The 23,774-nt window shown below is 31.7% G+C and overlaps 2 protein-coding genes across 3 annotated transcripts; both read right to left on the bottom strand.

Moving 5' to 3' along the window:
• Positions 1-789: 789 nt before the first annotated feature.
• LOC139518666 (neuronal acetylcholine receptor subunit alpha-10-like) lies at positions 790-7,395 on the bottom strand. Its single transcript, XM_071310138.1, has 7 exons — positions 7,377-7,395; positions 6,594-6,736; positions 5,566-5,610; positions 4,931-5,040; positions 3,723-4,258; positions 3,087-3,277; positions 790-1,341 (listed from the first exon to the last, which is right to left on the bottom strand). The coding sequence occupies exons 1-7, from the start codon at positions 7,393-7,395 to the stop codon at positions 1,165-1,167; spliced, it is 1,221 nt and encodes a 406-aa protein (XP_071166239.1). The 3' UTR covers positions 790-1,164.
• A 2,987-nt stretch (positions 7,396-10,382) lies between these two features.
• Positions 10,383-21,880, bottom strand: LOC139518373 (neuronal acetylcholine receptor subunit alpha-10-like). Of its 2 annotated transcripts, none has more exons than XM_071309928.1 (7): positions 21,826-21,880; positions 17,238-17,377; positions 16,558-16,602; positions 13,537-13,646; positions 12,047-12,582; positions 11,495-11,682; positions 10,383-10,557 (listed from the first exon to the last, which is right to left on the bottom strand). In XM_071309928.1, the coding sequence occupies exons 2-7, from the start codon at positions 17,268-17,270 to the stop codon at positions 10,402-10,404; spliced, it is 1,068 nt and encodes a 355-aa protein (XP_071166029.1). In that variant the 5' UTR covers positions 17,271-17,377; positions 21,826-21,880; the 3' UTR covers positions 10,383-10,401. The 2 variants fall into 2 exon arrangements, with proteins under 2 accessions (XP_071166029.1, XP_071166028.1); XM_071309927.1 differs by lacking the exon at positions 21,826-21,880 and adding an exon at positions 20,909-21,010.
• Between the last annotated feature and the right edge of the window lie 1,894 nt (positions 21,881-23,774).

Below are 23,774 nucleotides of genomic sequence, written 5' to 3'. Positions count from 1 at the left end.
CTCTCATGTTATGGAGAAATTGTTTTACCGTCACTTTTTACAGAATAAGGTTGTGTTTCAAATAGCATTGACTATGCAAAAATAACACTTTACAAAATTATGATTTATTCCGCTATAAAAACAGGTACCGTACATAAAAACTTTGATATCGATTTCAGTATGAATCTCGGACGGAACATTTTGGTTTTAATCTCTCAAGCATTTATATTCCGGGTTACTTGAACTTATGCATGGTCTCAATAGAACATGTACCGGATGAAATTTATTCCAAATCAGTAAATTTTACGATTAGTTATGTTTCTTGAAATACAATTAGGGAAATAAGCAAATTAAACATCATATGATACAGGCCAAACACTGAACTCTTTGAAAATTTGAAGATACTACCAAGTGAACAATTTCATGGAAAGAACCAAAATAAAGGATCATATAAATAAACATTAATGATGTGTAAACGTCAAAAAAATATTAAATATAACACGTTAATCAGGCACATGAGATCGGTTCAGTTTATGACGGGGTTCGTGTTGTTCAGTAAGCAGTTTTCTCAGATGTGTTTTGCATACTTATCTACATGTATTATTTTTTTTAATTATTTTGATCGTTTTTTTTTTCCTTTCTTGTTATCGTATTGTCAGTTTGTTTTCGGCTTATCAGTTTGGATATTCTTCTGACGCCTCTCTCTTGAAGAATTGTGATGTATTTAGGTTTACGTTAGTTCAATATGAAGGTCCTAAACGATAAACTTTTAATATGTATCATACAAATGAAATTGCCCCCCAAAAAACATCTTCATTTGAGCCTTTGTGTTTTAATTATTCGTTTAACTTACTTGGAAGTATTTTTCATATACACATGCAATCCGATAAGCATTGCAATTACATGATTAGTAAGTACATTGTACAATGATTTAAACATTCCAAATAATCATTCATTTAAAATTATCTATCTATATATAAAATTGAGAATAGGAATGTTGAATGTGTCAAAGAGACAACAACCGATAAAACAGCAGAAAAAAGCCGAAGGCCACCAATGGGTCTTCAACATACGAAAATCCACACCCGGAGGCGTGTTTATCTGGCCAAGCCACTAGCTCATATATATTTTATCATATACGTTAGGTTATTGCATACATGTTTTATATAAAAGTTTCTGTAATCCTCATTCAGACTCCGCGTTTGTGATGTTTCCGAATACAACAATACAACCAATCATCAAGGTCGAGGATAATGCTGCTAGTCCAAGTCTATCTATAGCGTTTGAAAAACATTTCCATATTGTAGCATTGTCAGAAGTTTCTGTTTCCAGTTTTCCTTTAGTCATTTTTTCGACATCATCCTAAAAAATAAAAAAAAAACAAGGTAAAGCTATTTTGCAGTATTTTGGGTCACTGCTTATTGTTAGTTTCGATTTGTTTGAACAGTCCAGTCTGTCGATATCTTCTTTAGTGTTGTAATGCAGAATAAACACTAATTTTAAAACTTTGCATAGCCAAAAAGGTAAAACAAAAATATCAAACTCCAAATCCAATAAAAAAAAAAGGGAGAGTCCACAAAAAGTGACAAAATAAAACGCTCACCTATCAAGCAATGGAATAAGTAACAACACAAATGAGGTATTCATTTTGATATTGACATTTTCTTAAGAAAAATGGTGGGGTTAATCTGGTTTTATAGCTAGCTAAACGTCCCACTTGTATGGCATTGATGTATCGTTTGTTTTATTGACAAAACTGGGTGAGCAACCCAAACAGACATAATAGGTTGATGTGACGATAAATTTGTTCCAGTAGCCAAAACTGTGACAACATACAACACAATTGACAACTATCTAAGAAATTCAAACACACATACAAATAAATCTTACAAATACGCCAAAAAAAAAAGGCAAAGTAGATAGTAAATTTTAACTGACAATGACGTCTATTGCCAACAATCAAAGTGCTGAAGTACTGAACATCGAATGACCGCATGTTCTGGTGGATAGTCCCAGTCGCTTGTCTCAGAAAAAAATTACATCTCTTATACCCGAAAGTTAGGTTAAGGTACCATAGATATATTTTTTTTCCGATACAAGTTCCTGTGTGGATGATGAATTATAAATTACAGGGAATTCTACCTCACCGTAATAACTATTATATTGTAGTGATATGATAATGTTTTATCAGTATACTCTTGTTTGTTTTTATAAATTAAATTAATATTTGTATGACAGTTATATATAATTTTCATCCATTTGTATATCATTCTATTCTACTATGCTAATGACAGTGCAGTGCAAGTGCATGGTGGACACTCTTTTGGTTAGATTTGAGTAGGCATTCATATTTTCCCACGTTAGTTGCAAAGGTTCTTGAGATATTCTTCCGCATGTGTTAACACAACTTTTCGGTTTTTTTAATATGCTATTATATATTTCTCATGATAAATTTTTATATATTTTCATTTCATTTTTCTATGTTCTTAAAAATTATTTTCATAAATATTTATTGATGAAATCAAAAATATTAACAAGCGACAAGAATGTAAATTGCACTCGATAATATCTGCATAATTATACGGTTACCAGTCAAAAACGAAAACCGCGTGTGTAGAAATGTCTGAGGCAACGATACTACAGAATACCCTCATGTTCATCCGATGTTAAAACACCCGAATTACAAATGTCTGAAGAAACTTTACAAGGTTTGAGTAACATTAAAGTTGCAGGCGAATATATAAAACGATCCGGAGGATGAAGTTTATTTTTGATAGTTTTTTTTTAATCTATCAATATATTTTAAAAAGATATAAAAAAAAAAACCACAGTCAGTATTAATATAGGATCGTAGCTTACTTTTTAATTCTTTCACTGTTTGAAATAAAATAGCCACTATTCCCTGACTGTATCAGAATACAGTTTTGTCAATTATTCTTTCGAAATTATCGCAAGAGAAATATCATACTAATGTCTAGATCCAAGACCTTTTATTTATTTTCCCGCCAAAAGCTATTAAGGCAACGGTCGTTAGAAATCTAAGCTAAAAATCAATTATTCATTATCCTGTCCATGATACAATTCAAATGAGAAAAAAAAAGAAATACCTTTTTCGCACAGCAGTTGGTTCTTTCCACGCCGGGTAGAGTAACAAACGTTATAAGACATGCGGGTGTTATCACGCCCTTCATTAGCCAGTTTGGAATGTCTTTTTGACCACGATAGAACACATTGATTACAACTCCCTGGAGTATGGTTGACACGCCAGATAATCCAAGAATAAAGTTGAAGAAAATCACTTGAACAAAACATAAATAGGGTTAATATTTAACAGATGACATTATTAATTCCACCTATACGTGTTGAAAGATGACCTGTGCTTTAATATAGAGAAAACACGCGAGCACTCTTACTTTAGACAAACCCGTTAACTAGTTCCGAGATTCGTCGTGTAAGTTTTCTTAGACAAATTTCTTTTTTTTTATATTTCAATTGCCAAAAAAATACATAACTTTTGATTTTATAATGTATACGTGATATTGCTTTTGTTCTAACCCGACAATTCATATTCCGTCTCTATTTAAATAATTAAAAATGCTAAACAAAAGCCAAACAGTCCTATCGAAATTATTAATTATTTACTTTCTGTATATATGTAAATATTTCATGTGTTCGTTATGTAAACCGTAAATATGTATTTTTAAATGACACATATTTTATCATGGCTATAATACAATACTAACCGATCCATGGTGTTGCTTCAGCTGACGGAGGAAGTTTATCCGCTACAAGAAGCTGGAAAACAGACATTGCTAACATAACGGTTATCACTAGCGATACTTTCTCACCGGAACTAACCGGAAGTATAAATCCAAGGGCCACTAATATCGTAATCATAATCGACGGTATAATTATATTCGTCACGTAGAAAGCTGGTTTTCTTTTCAGATAAAAGTAGAATGTAACATCTGGATATGGTTCTGGGCAGCATCCATAATAAACAACGTGTCGTTCTACGGTTAGTTGCGGAACCTCCCATTCAACGTTTTGTTTCATTGATGATAAATCGACAGCACTTGATCTTGGAGAAAAGTCTAGAGAAAATCCATGATAAGCCCAAGAACCAAAAATCAACTCACATTTTTGTGAATCGAAAGGGAAGTTTGCAACATCAATTGGACACAAGGCTTCAATAACTGTTGGGAAGTTGTAATATACTGATCCATCATTGTAAATAGTTGGTCTGAAATCTGCTAATCCAAAGAACTCTGATGAAATACTGAAACGGAAGTTGACAGTGTTTTCCATCAAAACAAATAATCATAAAATTTTACCCTGTTTTATGTACACATGTGCATGCATTTCAAATAAAAATCCCAAAAGTCAAAATAATAGTAAGTGGTAAAAATACAAACAATGTAAAGGTTTTATCTGTTCATATAAATTTTTGTGTATTTTTATTTTAATATATTGATCTGATAGTGCTACACTTTGTAAAATTAGTTCATTGATTTAAAAAGCAATATGTTATAATAGATAATGCATTTTTAAAGAGTGTTCTTGAAGTATAACACACCAAGGGCTGTCAGGCTTGGTCAAATGAAAGAAGGGATGTTTTTATTTGTGCAATCCTGACACGCGAAACGGAATGCCATCAAGTTTATAGAGAAATTTCACGTTCGTTAGTGCAACGTTTGCATAAAGTTTGCAAAAGGTATGAGTTTAATTGAATATATTTTATAAATATACACTAAGAAAATTGTAAAATAATCGTAGGTATAAGGTACTATGCTATATTTTTATACAACTGAGCCGACAACGAAAATCACATCGCCCCTTGCATTTGAATTAAATGGGTAAAACATTTACTGCATTGAAATAGTACCGTATGTAAAGCTGTAGAGGCATTTACGTCATGACTGTGAAACTTTCAGTTAGGACTGTATTTTACCTGTCATAAAGGGTTAAGTCGGGCACCCATATCTTTTTATAAGGTACGATTATATTAGTTATTCCATCGAAATCATTTGGATCCCATTGAAGAAGGCAATCATTCCATTTCTGAAACATTCATATATTATTATTAATCAAAGCGACACTGCATTTATAATGAATATGGAACATAATTCAAAAATTTACAAGAATTATTTCAACTTAGGAGTAATATGTGTTTTTATTTTCATGGCATTTCATTGCTTTGACCTATAATTGTTTATTTTTACAAATTATGACTTGATTTAGAACTGTTGGCATTGGCATTCATACCACATCTTTTTATATTTAATAATAAGAAGAAAATTATCATCAAAGATGCCAACATACCATACCATATATTTCATTTTCATGCGATGCACGTGATACTTAAATTATATATACACTTTGTCGATCCCTCCTTTTATTTATTTAATAAGTACAATCAGCCATGTGTAAATGCTAGAGCCATGTATCGGTCAAATATTGAATTGTGTTGTTGTTAAGTTTACAAGGGTGAAAGTATTTATCATGTTAAAGTGTTAACCGATTTCCAAAAATGTTTCCATTCATGCCCAAACGATTTGAAATGCTCATAGTTAGAACAAAACATACCAGACGTATCCATAAATTAAGCTTTATAACTTGGTTAGGCTCGTCCTGTAAAACAAGTGAATAATCTTTACAGATATTATAAGATAAAACGGGAGTAAGCCACGTTTAATGTTTAGTATACCAAGTCAGTCTATCTCTGTTATTTGCTCTCTGTTATATTCTCTTTTTGTTTGTTGATCATTGTTTTGGAAGTCGGGTGTTGATGGATTGTTTGATCTGCTCTATTGCTCAATATTTTAGTAAATTTAGTAAAATAGACTGCAATAATATATAAAAGCCATAGTAGTATACCGCTGTTCAATAGTCATAAATCGATTAAGCGAAAACAACTCCGGGTTACAAACTAAAACCGAGGGAAACACACCAACTGGAATAGGAAAACAATAGAAAACAGAAAAAACTGAACTGCAACAAAAGTAAAGAAAAAACACAACATACATAGAAACGGGCTATATTTGCTAACACTTGCCATATTTAGGAATAGGTACAGGTCGTTTTAAGAAAAAATACTATGTTGAACCTGGTTTTATAGCTAACCAAAGCTCCTGCTTATATGGCAATGTTAAGAATACGTTAAAATACTAACACTGCGTGGCAGGAATACAGTACAAGTTTTAAATAAACGTAAGTACATTGAGGACAGAGAAATACATAAATGAACGATATAATAGTGCATTACAACATGTAAACTGAAAATCAATAACGGACATCTGCCATGAATTTACGACATTACACAAGGACACCACAAACGAAGTATAATCTGTTGAGATATGAATGATTATTATTCCTCTTTGATTGACTAGCTTATTGAAAGTGTATTTTAACCTAGAAATCTGCATCGATTTGCTTTAGAAATCGGTCTGAAGCTATCATTTCGTTTGATGTGTTTTACCATTAATTTTGATAAGGGACTTTCCGTTTTTCCTCAGAGCTCAGTATTTCTGTGATTTTACTTTTTTTCGATGTCTGTTTGGCTTCATTTAACACTACTCTACAAACTATCAGAAGTAGCCTGTTATATAACATACCAATTCTATAACTTGTCGCAGTGCAATGCCTAGAGTAGCATTAACTTGTGTAGTCCCATTACATACTGGTCTTAAGCTGCTATCATAGTCTGCAAATATCACATCACTGACATTCTTCACAGGGCTTGTAGTACAAAAAACAGCTAGAAATACAAAAATACGATGAGTGTTTCAACATGATCTAAATCATTCTCTGATGCAAAACCTCTACGAGTGACTTATTTAGGGACGAAAGACATGTAGGTAGTAGCAACAGGATCAATCACGCTGGAATTCCAAAACATTTTTTTAATTTTTTTATCTATTGTATGCATTGTATATATATGGTCTGTTCAATGGTAACATTTGGAAAACCATCATCGTAGGCAAGGTCATAGACAGTTTAAATTATTTATAAATTTAAACATTCATGAACATTGTTATATAACAACGCTTAATATATGGGATATGGTTTGATATAATTTATACTGGTGCATAGATAAAAAAAAAATTCACAGGAAATCAAATAAAGGTAATTAGAAAATTAATGAACTAGAAAATAATAAGGATAACGTATGTTGTCGAGTAAATGCACGTTGCTTTTAATAAGACCTATACATTTTGTGCATATTTATGTGAAAGAGAGTTAGAAGATAACGTTGTGACATTTAAAACAAACATACAAGTGGAAGGGAAACCGATTATGGCATTGCAAAATTGACAACGTAAAGTTGAATAAGACCACAAAACAATACATAAACGGGTTTGATGTATTCGTACTGATCACAGCTTAACACAACTCACTCACTTTTTGGACAATCATCATGGAAATCCCCGATGAATTGAATGCTTTGTTAGCAGCCATGAAGTTGACTGGAAAAGAACCTGCCTGGAAGTTCTCGGCAAGTACTGACCAGGTGACAGTACAGTTGACGTGGACCAAGGCTAAGGAACAAGAGGTATCCTCCAGTAAAGCCAAGCCGGTCCTGAAAAACAGTAAACCACCATCCACCAGGAGAAGGTACGCCAAGCGTTACAACCAGTGGGTGCAGGCAAAAAGCTCTGCTGCAACATCGGCTGAGGTCATACCACACACCACCAAGGTAGACCAGAACCAACAGACAGAAGCCAAACCAGCACGAGAGGGAAGCAGGGAGATAGTACCCACAAAATATCAAGGGGAACCTGAGGGCATTTTCATCAAGACGGACACTGTCATCAGTCCGTACAACCCCAGGAAGGCATGCCATCGCCAATACTATCTCCAGCCAACTAAAGACAGAGGCAAGCGATGTCGGATCGACTATGACGAGGGATTCGACCTAGATGATCCCGAGTTGCTCCGGACACCACCTCACACATCGCCACTATTGATGCCATCTCCAGAGGCAATTACAACAGCACTTATGTTCTTGGAACGGCCAGATACACCTTATCACACTCCTAGAAACAAAGTAAAAGCTAAACGGTCAACTGAATCAGAACCAGACAATAAGTAGAAAGTCCGCAATATCCAGACAGGATAGTCGGATAGAAAAACCCACATATCATCAACATAAACGGGTTAAATGTGAGCAAAACGAACCTCACCAAAATATTGGTGTGATCTCAAATTACAATCGAGTAAAAAAAGATCGAATCGTATTTAGTAAATAATATATTTGGTCTTTAGTGACACCGACATTCCATGACGGTCAACCATCAATGTTTAATAAAGTCATCCTATTGATAACGCTTGATACTCATTTCGATAATTATTGAAAATCTGCTTTGTTCTATTGTTCGGTTTTTCAAGGCTGGTTCTTTTAAGTATTTAAAACATTTGAAAACTCTTAATAACCTGATCTTAATTAAGGTAATAGACATTTTTATAATTAAAAGGTAGTACCAATTTCATTCTACTTTCAAAAAGTACTTCAATATTTAACTAAAATACTTCGGGTTTCAAATTTTATTTTTTAGTTTATATCTGACCAATTTGAAATATAACTTTGACAGAATTTGCAAAATGGTAGTATCGATACAAAAAATGTACAATGAGAACTTAGTATCATTGTTTGGTATTGTTGTGTTTACTTCTGTGAGAAATCCAGGTCTCTGCTACATTAAGGTAACATTCATTTAAGGTTGGTGCAGTCTATTTCTATTTCCAAAACAAAAACAGAAAGAAAAAGATACGTATTCATTTTAAATGTCCAGACAGCAAATACTGAATTAGACCAACGTGCAGTATTGAAAATAATGAGACAAAGTGACCAGAAAGTAATTTAGTTAATTGTACACGCAGGAATTTGAACCTTAATTATTCAGAACATAATTTAAATTCACACCACACAATCATCATTAAGTATCGAGTAACTAAAGGAGAAATTACTGGGCGAGACAAAGAAACTGAGACAGTTTTTTTTTATCAAGAATAAATCAACTCAATCTCAACAAAAAAAACCCAGGGATGTTCAAATTGACAAATATATTTACTTAATAAGAGACTATGCCTTCCAACTTGAAAGTAGTGTAAAATAGAACATTTTGAAACGGACCTGTCTGCATTTTCAAGCGTCTTGACACAGACAATTCAGTACAGTAGATATTGCCCGGTAAATGTAATTATGGTCTCAGGCTTTTACCTAGGTTTTGTTGAGAGACAACTGAGCTTTGAAGTATTTTATTCATAATATCAAACAACTAATGAGAAAAAATAAAAAAAACTAGTAGTCAAATGTGAAGATTGCTTAAGCTAATTAATTATATGAGAACCCGAGCGGTAAAGAACGTTTACGATCTGCATAAGGTATGCGAATAACAAACTGAAACAACATAATCACGGTTAATTGTCTTTTGCTCACCAAAATTTTATGCAGACCATAACAATTTTCTGATTATCGTAAGATGAAACAACTGACACGCATGCTTTGTTGTAAGCCACAAAGTTGTCTTGATAGATACAAGTGACTGGAATGGAGTGTCACACTATAACATACTAATGGAATCATCAAAATCATTTGGTAACTTTTATGTTCTAATTTTAATATACAAGGCTTCTTCCTGACGATATCGTTTTTTAGCCCCACTTACCTAGAGAGAACATGTGTCTTCTGTGTTACATTTAACCGCACTAGTCTCTGTACCAACTACCCAGCAACATTAATTGCAATGGATTTACTGCAGTAAAATATTGCACGTTTTCGAGACATTTTCTCGATATCATATTCTGTGTTTGTTATACTTTACTTTTATAACTTAATTCCTTATACAAGAGATGGTTTAGTTTAGTGTATGCTGTGGATTGAAGGAAGAGGGCATACAACACATTACTAAATCTGCTCTGCCACAGACTATCTTTCGGTAGTCTGTTAATTTTGGATGAACCTATAGTGTTGCGTCACATTAATATAGATCAAACTTGATTAAATCATATTTTATATTTATATACAATTACGGGACATTACCAATTTGTATTACAGACAGTGATCAGGTTCACAAAACAACTGTAAGTATAGTCCTGCGTGTTGTACTTAAGATTCTTATAAGAGTTGTCTTAGGAGATATTCACAAAAGTATATCATAGGTTTTAACCTCATGCTTAGTACCACTCTTACCATCGAGTCATACGACTACTATTACGAACACACTTAAGATACATTTACGCTAGCAATGCTACTTTTATTTTCCGAAAGCATACGTATTGGAAACTTCTTTTATAAAAAAACCCACATCGCCTGCAATGGAACCATGTTCAGACGTTCTTTGATTGATACATATTTATTGTCATGAAAACTATATACATTCTTAGAATTATCAAAAAAAAAAGACCTGTTGTCATACATTGTTATGATGTTATTTGTCCAAATACACAGCCACATCCTACAGTTACAGTGAATACAAATAAAAGTATGCCAAGTCTGTCTATTGCAACAGAAAAACACTTCCATAAAGCCGTATTAGTCGGTTCTTTGTCTTTCTCGAAAATATCTTCAACTTTGTTCTGCAAAACATCAGAAAAGAAATTAATCTGCTTATCAATTATATATGTACTAAATTCAAAGTGCAAAGTGGAAATCAACCATTTCTCTATTATATTGAATTATCACCATACAATGTTGATGTGCTATTCATGGATCCTACAACATGCTTATCCACGCCAAATTCAGGCATGTACGTATTTTTAATAATAACAAAAACCTATACATTGACCTTAAGGAGCATTATCAACGAGCTGCAAAAAAAAAATGAAAATGTGATTTTTTAGGGGTTCAATCATAATTAAAAATGAAATTGTGTAACAATAATTCACTTTAGAAGACAGTTTGGTTTAATTTTGTCAAAATAAGAAAGATTAATTGAAACCGTATTCATATGACCTCCAATTTAACCCTTTAGCTAGAGACGGTTTACGCATGAATTCTCTGTTTTCGGTTATTAAAAGGAAAATATTGTCATTATTGATGTGTAACAAAGGTAAACAATTTGATTGGCTCATGCGATAAAAAAAACCTCATTCTCATACAGGTAAAAATGACGATTAAAATTTATTTTAAACCTATAATATGAAATCAAACGGACCAGAAAAATCCAATTGCACGAGTTTGCTATCTATTAATATTAATATTTATGTTGATATCGAGTTATCTTAGTACCGTCGGCAGTATTCGGAGGTCACCTCGATTAAATGGCGTCTAGACTAAAATGCACATGACATGCTGATATGAATTATCAACTCCATGCATTGTTAATCGCTTCTTTTAGACTTTTTATAATTTGAGTATACGTTTGTTATCAATCAAATATGAGAATTTGATTCAAATCGGTGAATATGAGTTTGACAGCTTATGTCTCTTTAATGTCTCTGTCTAAATTATTTAACCAGGCGGCATTTCAATATGAATTTAACATGTCCAGTACTTTTGATCAACTTGAATTACCTTTTGGCGACAGTTTGGTGAACTGTATCCCGGAATCTGAACCATTGTAATGAAACATAGTGGTACTATAATATACTTTGCCATCCACGCTGACACAATCTTCTCACCACGGTAATAAGTATTGATAACAGCTACCTGTATCATTGTGGAAACGGCAGACATCCCGAGAATAAAATTGAAGAAAAACACTGAAAAAGAGATGAATAACCAACAATATTGACAACTAACAGCTTGATAACACAGAACAAAACAATTTTAAAGCCAAGGATGTTTAAGCGCAGAAACACGAGAAGAGCTATATGACTAACAAAGACATAAATTGAAGGCCGTACGGTGACCTATAGTTGTTAATTTGTGTGTGATTTTGGTATCTTGTTGAGAGTTGTCTCATTTGCAAACCTACCACATCTTCTTTTTTTATATGAAAATTAGACTGGACCTATAAAAAATATGAAAATACCCTATTTTTAGGTGAAATTCAAGATTATCTTATACTGCATCAGTATTTAACCGTTATTATGAAACTGTGGTGATAACATTAGAATAACTTACTTAACCAAGGTGTTGCGTCAGCGGATGGTGGTAGCTTGTCTGCTACAAGTAACTGGAAAACTGACAAGGATAGCATGATTGTGATGACTAAAGATGCCTTTTCACCAGATTCTACCGGCAGAAAATAGCCAAGGATAGCCAGCACGGTAATTATCACTGACGGTATAATTATGTTTGTTACATAATATGCTGGTTTACGTTGCAAGTAAATATAAAATGTAATATCTGGATACGGTTCTGGACAGCATCCGTATTTAAGAACATGTCTTTCAACGTCAACATTTGAAATTATCCATTCAACATTCTTCTTCATAGATGATAAATCACCAGGATTGTTTCTTGGCTGAATGTCAAGCTGCAACCCATGGTATACCCATGAACCAAAGACTAGAGGACACATCTGAGAATCAAACGGAAAGCTGGTAACGTCTATAGGACAAATAGATTCAATAAGCGTTGGGAAGTTGTAGTAGACTGTTCCATCTTGATAGACAATAGCTTTATAACTCTTCATACCTGAAAGTTCTATGGTGATACTTAAATAAAAGAAAAAAGACATAGGTAAAAACCCTATAAATCGCATTCGACTAATTTATGTCTCTTTTTAAATATTCAATTCCTTTAAGTACGCTTTTAATTCTTACCGCAATCATACATGAACTTCTTGTGTTTATATATTTCATATTTATTGAAAGACATTAATGTAATCGACTACAGTAGTATGTGTTACATTGTTGAGATGCCGAATTTTAGCCGTAATCAGACGTAATTAGTCTAAATCACGTCCTTCATTCACGTCCGCTTACTTAAAAGAACGTCTCTTTTTGATTTGGCTTATTTATCACATATACCCAAACAATAGTCCATGACTCAAAGTTTAAAATGTTTAATAATGTCAACACTGCGTGATGCATAATATATTCACTTGAAAACTTGTAACGTATTTTTTAAAACGCGACGTGTGTCACATGTGAAGCACCCATCTCAACGAACAGATATCAAGCTAAGTTGTTGGTGTTGTTCATGGTGTACAATCCACAGTTTTTATGAAGCGTTTTATAGACTCGTTTGTCTTTTGTTGTGTTTCTGGGGTTTGTTACGTGACATCGTCATTTCCTTCGATTTAAGAGTTATAAATGACTCTTTGGTATCTACAGCGATGTTTTTGTAACATGATTTATATACGACATTCAGTATAACATGGATATCTCTATATATAAATATATCCGATTTTGAAAGGGTGGACAATTGAACATCTAACAGTTTTTTTCTTCTTTCTCTCATATTAAGAACAACACACAGTTAATATATATGACAAGATTGCATACTATTCCGAGCTGACAACCTTAATCTTGTTCTTTAAGGTAAAGCACTGGGCTCAAGGCAGACAACAAATGCAAATGCAAACATTCTGTTACTATATACTACCAAGGCGGTTAAAATATATATGACAAGTAGTGTTATGAACGGTGATGACCACAAGATAATACCTGTCAAAAAGTGTAACATCTGGCACCCATATCCTTTTGATCGGCACAATAATATATTGGGTATTATTGAAGTCGCTAGCATTCCATTGTAATAAACAGTCATTCCATTTCTAAAAATAATATTCAAAGGTTACTGTTTACAAGAAATAAAATTGAAATAATGGATGTTTTTTATTATAATGACTTGCTCTTATAAAATGTGGTCAGATTTATATAAATAAATGTTCAATAAAGACTGGCGTTGACTCATTATTAGTAAGTGGATAATCTCATTCCATAAAACAGTCCAAACGTTTCTGGTTACGTTCCCCCAGAACTAGAAATTGAAGAAACAACAGACACGGCTTCATTCGCCTTATTTTTTAACCTATACCTCGAATTGACATTTACGGTCATCTCAGTACCAGAATCTATGAAAAACAAGACGATTTTTATTTGAAATTATCTATTTCCCCTTGTGTTGATCTCTTAACACTAAAACGAAGACTTATACATTTTGAAATCATGTGTTCTTAAAACAATTTTTTTCTAAAAAAAATCAACCAGGTTTAATCCACTCTTTTTTACATACGGAAATGTGTTTACCAAGTCAGGAATATGACAGTTGCTTACCATTCGTTAGATGTGTTTGACCTTTTTTAACCAGAATATATAATAGATTTGGCGACGCGTAGCGGAGACAGTAAAACGGAGATTTCATTGCGACCGTCAAATCAAAATTGACGGTGGCAACTCTTCAACTACAGTACTGTTATTCCGATTCTAATGCATTACAAAAAGAAAAAATCAATAAAACTTGAAAAAATGTCTAAATTTGTCAAATAACAAACAATCCGCGAAACTTCATGAACGATTTTGGCACAAAGACGTCATGGCTAAACATGACGTCATACAAATGAAAACTTACAAACTGGAGGTTGTAGTAATCGAACATTTGTTGATTCATCAATTCAAAATGGCGGGTCCCTCCTTAGTTACTCCTGGTCAACTGTGGATTTGACGGCAACTTTTAGCCAATGAAAAAAGTTGTTACATCCAAATTGCATTAGAATTAAGGAATAACAGTACTGTATGTGGTTTTTTTTTCATTCATATTGCCAAGTTTAGCATTCAATGTTTTGTTATAACTATGTGTGGGCTTAAATTTTATCTAAATCATTGTATTAATATGTTCGTCGTCATAGTATTATTCTATTGAAGGTAAATTTCAAATGATTTTGTGAAGTAATCTCTTTGGAATTTTTTTTTATATATATTTAACTTAATATCATCAAATTTCCAAAACACACAAAAATAAAGTATAAAGCCACTGAATTCTGCGTTTAAACAAACAGATTGAGTTCATGATATGTCTTGTTTTAATCATAAAACAACTTTGAAGTGTTAGATTCGACAAACAAATTTAAAATTGCATTGAAGTAGGTGCATGACAACTAAGGAATTCTCTTGGGATTTATGCATATTTGCATCAACCTAACAACATTAGGTTCAATAAACTTAGTGATTAATGTCAATTATCATAAACAATAATGGAAATATACAATATACCGCATGACAGTGTACAGAACTAGTAACCGATATATTATAGTATTTAAAATATCTATTCAACAACTAATAGAAATTGTGTTTACTTATTTCAAACAAAACACAGCATTTGTAGGTAATAATTGAACAAAGGAACCATAAACTTAAATGTTATTGATTAACTAGTTGGGCAAAATTGATCGCGTAAAACTACAAGTTTATAACAATAAGTTATAATTGTGCTTTTGTATAATTTCATCTTTGTGTCCAGTTTTAATTAGAACTTAATTTCCCGCAAATATCATAAGTGAAAAAAACAAATGTAATTTACTAGTAAGTGAAAAATCCATAATTTTTAGAATGTTAAGCCAAATGCAAAAATCTTTCTTGACATGACAACAAGCTATCTATTATGCTAAAAATTTTGTGTTCTAACAATATAATTTTATATAATAAAGTCTTAAAAGCAAATCAACTGGTATATATTCTATAACGATATGAGGTGTATAAGTCAATAAGATGCAATCCCAATACAAACTAGATCCAGAGAATTAAGTTGAGATTCATGATTTAAAAGCAGGATACAATAGAAATTGTAACAGTTGCGATCGTGAATGGGACATGAAAATACCCGCTTCCTTAAAAGAGGAACATTATGCATACAATGTATTTCTTAGTTATCACAGTTGATTTGAATTAATTCACGATAATGATATTGAGTAACGAGGTCGAAAGTTTTATAACATCAGTTGTAGCCGATATTGACATTGACTATATAAAGACATAGTATTACATACATATTGACTTTTTTGAATATTTGTATCATTGGCAGTAAAATTACGATAGCTTCTTATTCATTACTTTTAAAATAGTCACATGGCATACATAATTACGTTTTAGCAAACCATCAAAAACGTTACTAACTGATAGAAAAATATGGACTTTTTGTGGCAGGGCCTTAATTTCGTGTGAATCTTTTATTGCATAGCTTTTTTGTGGACTTATTGTCAATATATAAATAAGTAATACATATATTTTCTCTTTAAATGTTTGACTAAGTCGGTTTTTATATTGTTTTCTATTATTATTTTGTTGTTGGAATATGTGTGATTATTTCCTTGCATGGTTTGTTTATCTACGAACAAAGTAAACGTACATGTATGACACCTATCTCCATGTGCACGTGAAACGTTTTTTAAATATCTTCTTTTTACTTTTGTCTATATTGTCTTACATGTGTCATGTCCTAATATAGCTCGCTATGTGATATTGGTTTTGTTCATTGTTGAAGGTCATACGATGAACCAATAGTCGAAACTTCTATGTCTCTAGTGGAAAATTGTCTCAATGGCATTAACGCCAACTCTTCTCTTTTCTATATTTGTCACGCATCTTCGTGAAGCCTAAAAAGTATAGGCAGTGAAATTACTTGAAACCTTTGCCTATTATAATTACTACTACTAACTATAAGGTATTTATTAAACATTTGTAACTTACCAATCGTACCCATAAGTTTAACTTCACTACTTGATTTGGTTCATCCTTTTAAAGAGAAATATAAGATATTATTGGCGTTTAAAAATTAAAATGATTCGAAACAAAAAGTTCTATTCCAAATGGTATGAAATGTTATTTTCTATTTCTTTATGGTCTGACCTCACATCATTGTTGTAGCTCTCATAAAATTTCGTAAAACTTAGAATGTATTCTACACGGATCTTCAAGAGCAGTAGAATACAATTGTTCATTCTCGATCCGCTAAACGTCTGCTATATCTTTTTTTTTAGCAAATGCATGAATGTTGTTAAATGAATTGACTTTGAAAACACAAATTTCAGTTTCATTGACTTATTAACTTCAAAATACTTGGTCAAGTTCGCAAGTATCTGTACTAAGTCATGATTATAACAGTTGTTTTTCATTTGTTTAACGTTCGATTTTGTTAATATTTTGTAAATACTTTTATTTCGCGTGGTTTGCATAAATTCTGGTGCTTTTAAAAATAAGACCAGAATATCAAATGAGATTGTTTAACGAACCGACAAAGAGTCTTACACATCTTGATCGTTACAGTCTAAAAGAAGGGCGAAAGATACCAGAGGGACAGTCAAGCTCATAGATCGGAAACAAACTGACATGATGAGAAACCATGATGTATAAATGATGAAAAAACATACCAAACCTATCAGTTGTCTAACAGCTACGCCCATTGTTAGATTTACTTGTGTAATCCCGTCACATACTGGTCGGAGTCCTGTGTCGTAGTCAGTAAATAAATACTCAGATATCTGCTTTGAATAACTGCTACAACTCACATCTAAAAATTGTAAAAAGTTAGATACAGTCAAAAGTTTACTACTTATTGAAATGCTTTATTGAATTCAAATTCGTTCCATGATTTAAGTTTTCCTGGAAATATCTAGACTTTTTGATCAGGAGACTTAGTAATTTCAATTCAAACTTAGGTTTGGTGATAAAAATAAAAGGAGGGGTAGTAGTTGGTGTTTAGAACTTACGAGTGAAAATATATACCTGTAACACTGGCAATCATACCACATCTTCTTTTGTATATGTATATACCCAAGACGTTGTTTCGATTTAATTATGGTGGTGTAAAATTAGTGAGAAAATCTGATGTTTGTCTCCTGTGTAATTTTACTGAATTTTCTGCGGTTCGCCATCACGTCTTTCCATTACGCATGCTGATAGACCTGGGGTCAAGCTGTGACCTGCTTTTCAATTGTCTACAATCTTTGACTTATAATTGCATGTATTAAACATGGACATATGTGTCTCTTCGGATCAATGAGCCTCCGGCAGTCAGTGGCCTAGGTTAATGTCAATAAAAATCAATTTTCAAAACGATTTAAAATTTCTAAGGTACTCTATTTTAGATTAAGTCGGTCCATGACGTTAATTCCTAATTTCTCTCTCCTAATCTTACTTCGACTCATTTATCACATCAATTTTTTATTGGTTGACAAGTTGTGCGACAAGAAAATGGAAATTAATAGCAGTAATTATATACACTATTCCATATTAATTTCAATTTGTTGCGATAAAGTAAACAATCTTAAATATCATAATCCTCCAGGGTCCTTAAAATATTAGATTTATACTATTATGATAAGTTACAATCAGTTTAGGATCTAGTTATACAGACTTTACATGTAACCAATTTGGCCAGTTATCTCGGTTTACTCAATATTGCACAAAATAAAATGTATCTTTTCAATCATTTTGTATAGTTCGTTCAGTGTATTCAATCTAATTACTTTACGCGAATATGTTAGTCTATACATTAAAATTGTTTTGTCTTTGTATATTTATAATAAAATTAGAAGGTACATGTAACACTTCAGTTCAGTCATTATTTTTCTTATAATTTGAAACTATTTTTTGCATTTAATAGATAAATATATAAGCTTATTCCTATATTGCATTGTATTGAAAAGAAAACATGATCATACAAGGTTCAGTGGCTTTTTTCATAAAAAAAATTACTCGTAAGTCATACACATTTCAGTATAACTCACGATAAATTTTTATCGTAAGATTGTTTGTCAAAAAAAATGGAAGGCCTTTAAATAGAGACAACTTTGCTGAATCGGAACTGTTTTCAAACCATGCAATATCAAACTGCCAATAGGTGTATTGAGAAATTTTTTAGAATAAAATTGTTTGTTAAGGAATGTGTCATTATTAAGCTGTGGTTTTTTTTATAGCACAGAGTGATTTTTTTTTTCATTTAAAATTGAATAAATTTTCTAATGTATAAAATAATAACATCTAATTTTCACCTTTTAAAATGACGAACTGTTACATCTCACTTAAATGTTAGGGCTAATTAGGAACCGGATTTTAAAAACAAAAGTGTTGTTTGATAAAGACAGATAAGATCCCACTTGAAACAGGACGAAATATCTTTCAAAGGGACATTGGCATTGATTCTTAGAGATGATTGAGAAGTAAGTGAATGTCTAATAGTGACATAGATTAAATTGTCTTTTTTTTAGAAAAACTAATTATACAGCAACTATCACAAAAAGACATATCAGGCTATCGTGTAATTATATTATTTATAATACATTTGTATATTACAGTTCATTAAACTAAATGTTTTTGAATGAGGTTTGCAATTTAAAGAAAACGACTCTAAACGATATAAAAAATCCTAGAATGATTATGAAAAATACAAGATATCCCAAATGTTTCAAATCACCCTCGAAAAGACTTTAAAAATTAACTGTTTAAGAGAGCTATGAACAATATTGTATTTGTTACTATTCCTCTTATTGATTAATAAATTAAAGTAAAACCTTGGGGTTTTCCCTCAACAGAGGCGGATCAAGGGGGATGTTGAAGACCCCTTCACTGATTTGAACATTAATTATTTTTATTTTTAGCATATGATCATTCAAAAATGTTTATATTTTAAAAATAAAACCGTCCCATTTCCAAAATCCTAGATCCACCCTCTTCAATATTGTAAAATCATTGAATGTGCTCAGTATCACTGTCCTATCGAACACACTTATTCGACTTACTTTCAAGTCATAACGATCATTCTTTGATATGGTTTGTTACTGGTTCTTATCTATTATGATTTGTGTTATCTGTTCAATCGTTATTTAAGGCTCACTTGATTTCCCAAAACGGATTTTTGTTATATGTTGGTACTTCTATGTACGTTTTGTTTGTCCATTGACCGACATTGAAAAGGAGGAGATCGGTTGAGACTTTACAACAATTTTTGAACGCCTTGACATATTCATATGTCAGTCCCAAGTTATGATACTAGTCATAGGTTGTCCGTATAAATCAATATCTTATCGTATTGTTATTTTTTCTTAAATAAAGAATTTGTTGTTGATGTCTGATTATATGGTGCAGAATTATTTGTTAACATCTGTTTATTGTTGAAGACTGTATCTTCTTCGTACTTAATTTGTCCTTTTTAACTTTTTTGGATTGGTGAGTCTTTTGTAGACGAAACGCGCGTCTGGCGTAAATACAAAATTTAATCCTTGTATCTATGATGAGTTTATTTACAACTACTAGGTCGATGACACTGCTGGTGGAGTTTTAATTCCCCGAGGGTATCACAAGCCCAGTAGTCAGCACTTCTGTGCTGGTATGAATTGTCTTTGATATGGTCATATTTATAAATACACTGTTAACAAACATTTTGAATTTTTGAAATACTAAGGCTTTATTACCTCAGGAATAGATTACTTTAGCTGTATTTGGCAAACGTTTAGGAATTTTGGTCCTCAATGCTCTTCAACTTCGTACTTTTTTTTTGCGTTTTTAACTTTTTTAGATTCAAGGGTAACTGATGAGTCTTTTGTAGACGAAACTCGCATCTGGCGTAAATGCAAAATTTAATCCTGGTATCTATGATGAGTTTATTTGCATTCTGGATGTTTCTGTTTGTTATTTAATTCTGGCTTATGTCACACTTTCATGCACGAAATTCATAAAAAAAACTTTGAAAATTACCACATCGCTTATTGTTATCAGTTTAAAAAAATAATCATGTTGTCTATGGAGCACATTATAATTTCTAAAATGTGTACATATTAATGTGAAAGCAAATAGTGTTAAAACTGTTCCTTATAGTAACAATAATGATTATAAAGATAAAACAATAACAACATGTATGACATAAGAAATACTAGAAATGTATAAAAATATCATGAACACACCCACAGATACACAAATTATAAAAAATAACTATATATATATAAAAGAAAATAAAACAACAAAAACATGAATAAAAAAGTTACAAATTTAAGATATGTACTTGTAGTAACCGTGCAACACTTATTTAAATAAAATTACTAACCTGATAATGAAAACATGAACGCCACATGGTAAAAAATATAGCAAACTAAAGATTTCATATCAGATATTTTCTTCGTTATGGCCAATAGAGTCTAAGAGAAATTAAGGAACAGCACTGTTAAATATCGATATGGAAAGCAAATATAAATATGCATATTAAAGTAAAAGTAACACATAAATAATTAAGAAACGATTTCCAATAATTCATTAAGGAATTTAAACTAACATTGTTGGCGGTATTTGTCATTCAATACATTTCAGAACTGAAATACCAGATATAAATATTTGAAATTTACTTTTAAAAATTTAAACATTGTTTATCATGTCAGACAGACTTCAGATCCAGAAACAGTAAATGGGCGATGTCAAAGATTTGTTTTAGATTTCCTTTTAACCTGGAAAGGCTTTGAGTTAACTGTTTACATATAACTGAATTTAAATAAGAAAAGAGATCAACGACTTCGTTTTTTGGTGTGTTGGTAATTGAAAGTGCAGTTCTTAATATAACATCAGCAGAGCAGTGAAATCTTTTTTAAATACGAACATAGAAACAGAATAGTTGATAAATATGTATAAAACAAAAGAATTTGGTGACCGTCTTAACAAAATTTCATTGTTACATGTATCAATTGGAACTAATATTCTATTAGACAATCCATTGATTTGTTTTGCATTTTCTTCAAATGTGAAAAGTTTTAAAATGTATTGAGAAAAACAGTATTTCAAGAAAAAGAAAAAAAAAATCATTGAATTTTCGAGTTGAAGTAAACTACAAAAGTAATTAAAAAATGATGCTAAATATTATCAAACGATTATGATCACTCATTTCATACCATTCAACCTTAAGACATCCTCTAGTATCAACTTGATAATAAATCATTAACAGTTATATGTATGTACTCAATAAGCAGTACTTACTGTTTGTTGTGTCACTATCACTGGAACTTTCGAAGTAGTCCTTTCATAAAAACAAGCACGCGACAAAAAAGATTGCGAATAGACCATCACGTGAAAAAGTGCACGAAATATTACGAATAACAATTATACATTCATCGCAATGTACATAATTTGTTTATTTATTTCTATCATTTCTATTGACAAGATAATTGAATAACATTCACTCTTATAATATGATATGGCCAGAAGTACGACGAGTGTGGTTGCATGCAACCTTGACTACCCATGAGGTGTAGCTGGGTCGTCAGAAGCAGTATATAATCGGCAATAAAGAACCTTATTGTGAAGATCAACTTGTTTAATCCACCATTGTCTACTAAGAAAATACCTGTACCAAGTAAAGAGTATGACAGTTGATTTCCATTCGTTTGATGTGTTTGACCTTTTGATTTTCCCATTTGATTAGGGACTTTCCTTCATCAATTTTTGGAACTCAGAATTTTTGTGATTTTACTTTTTGCACAAATGAATGCTTTTTGTGTCACTCGCTTGATGTTTCGTCAATTAAAAGGTTAACAGCTTCATTATTTTTTATATACATTATCACAATAAACAACATCGTCATCATAAGTGTGTTTAAATATTAAAATTTACATCTTATATTCAAACAGATGACGATGATGAGACGATAATGGCGACTGTGTACAATGTAACAGGCCAATACGAGAGATAAAACTCTTCCCGAATGTATTATTCCAACCATATAACGACTCATTCCGCAAGCTTACCAGAACAGCATTTTGTTTGTTTGGTTTGACCACGCCGGGAATCCAACTCAAAACCTTACACGCTACACTAACCCCAATGAGATGATACTGCTATATTAAATTATGCTTTAATTCAGTTGGTTTTGAATAAATGTATAAGAGGTATCTTTTTGCTTGTCAAATAATCAATCACTCAAAATTTAAAAAAAAATATACACAAAATAATTTTTACAACATTTGACTTCAGTGTTATACAGCACGTTCAAATAATAAACTCTTTGCGGTTAAAGCGTCGGAAATGTTTATTGGATGAAAACTTGGGAGCATCTCATGCAAGCCATATAATACCAAAAAAAGGCATGTCTTCACAATGATATGATCAAAACATTTGTATTTTTATCTCAAAATTCAATAACAGACTGGTCATATCACGCAGTATATTTTTATCTAGCAAACTTGTGACACAGGGCGAAATCTCGAGGATAATGGTAAGATATGTTATAAACCCTATTCAGTAGTATTCATGGACAAGGACAAGATAATTAAGTCATTTTGACTTGTGCATTGTACATTTCTGTATTGAGCAGAACAATAAATAACCGGAAGTTTTTTTTTCAAAATGAGATGAAGAAGAAAAAATAATACAACTAAGACATTTTTCTTTTGTTTTATTGAGATCTATAATTGTTAAACTCCTTTTAATTAATTTTACTCTACGTCTGAGTAAGGCGAGGGTATTGTTTGATAACATGGACAGAAAGATTTCTTAGTTGTGTTAGTGTTGCGTATCTTTTTCATCCACTTCAATGCATTTCCTATAATTTTGTTTTCACTTTATTCTATTTTGAACTAATGAAATGACCGTACGAAGGTTATTTATCAATTATTATATTGATCTACAATAAGGCCAACAACGAATGACAATTATTAAGTGTAAATGAACTCATCATAAACGTTAACAAGATCATCAAACCATAATGAAATAAATAATTTATCAAATATTGGCCTCTATTCCGTAATTGTATGTGTAAGAATCTTATAGTTAATGAAACAATTTCATTAATACTAGTATATTTAATAAAAATAAATTTAATCATAACCAAATAGAAATTGTTCAAATGCAATAATTTCCTATGTTCCTGCTTCTGTTTTTGATAGGTTTCCAAAACTTTTTCTATTTTCTTTTCTTTTTTTTTAATTAGA

This window comes from Mytilus edulis, chromosome 4 (assembly GCF_963676685.1).
Source record: "Mytilus edulis chromosome 4, xbMytEdul2.2, whole genome shotgun sequence".
Lineage (NCBI taxonomy): Eukaryota > Metazoa > Mollusca > Bivalvia > Mytilida > Mytilidae > Mytilus > Mytilus edulis.
Note: the sequence above shows the minus strand (reverse complement) of the source record. Positions and strands in the feature narration are given on the sequence as shown.

Excerpts from the sequence above, each read along its gene's own strand:
- LOC139518666 (XM_071310138.1), bottom strand. Across the intron at positions 5,041-5,565 it reads TTAATTTATGGATACGTCTG|AAATGGAATGATTGCCTTCT; the intron begins GTATGTTTTGTT and ends TGAATGTTTCAG. Across the intron at positions 4,259-4,930 it reads GACTTAACCCTTTATGACAG|TATTTCATCAGAGTTCTTTG; the intron begins GTAAAATACAGT and ends CTTCCGTTTCAG.
- LOC139518373 (XM_071309927.1), bottom strand. The coding sequence starts at position 20,966 with ATGAAATCTTTAGTTTGCTATATTTTTTACCATGTGGCGTTCATGTTT. Across the intron at positions 17,378-20,908 it reads GTTCATGTTTTCATTATCAG|ATGTGAGTTGTAGCAGTTAT; the intron begins GTTAGTAATTTT and ends TACAATTTTTAG. Across the intron at positions 12,583-13,536 it reads GATGTTACACTTTTTGACAG|TATCACCATAGAACTTTCAG; the intron begins GTATTATCTTGT and ends CTTTTATTTAAG.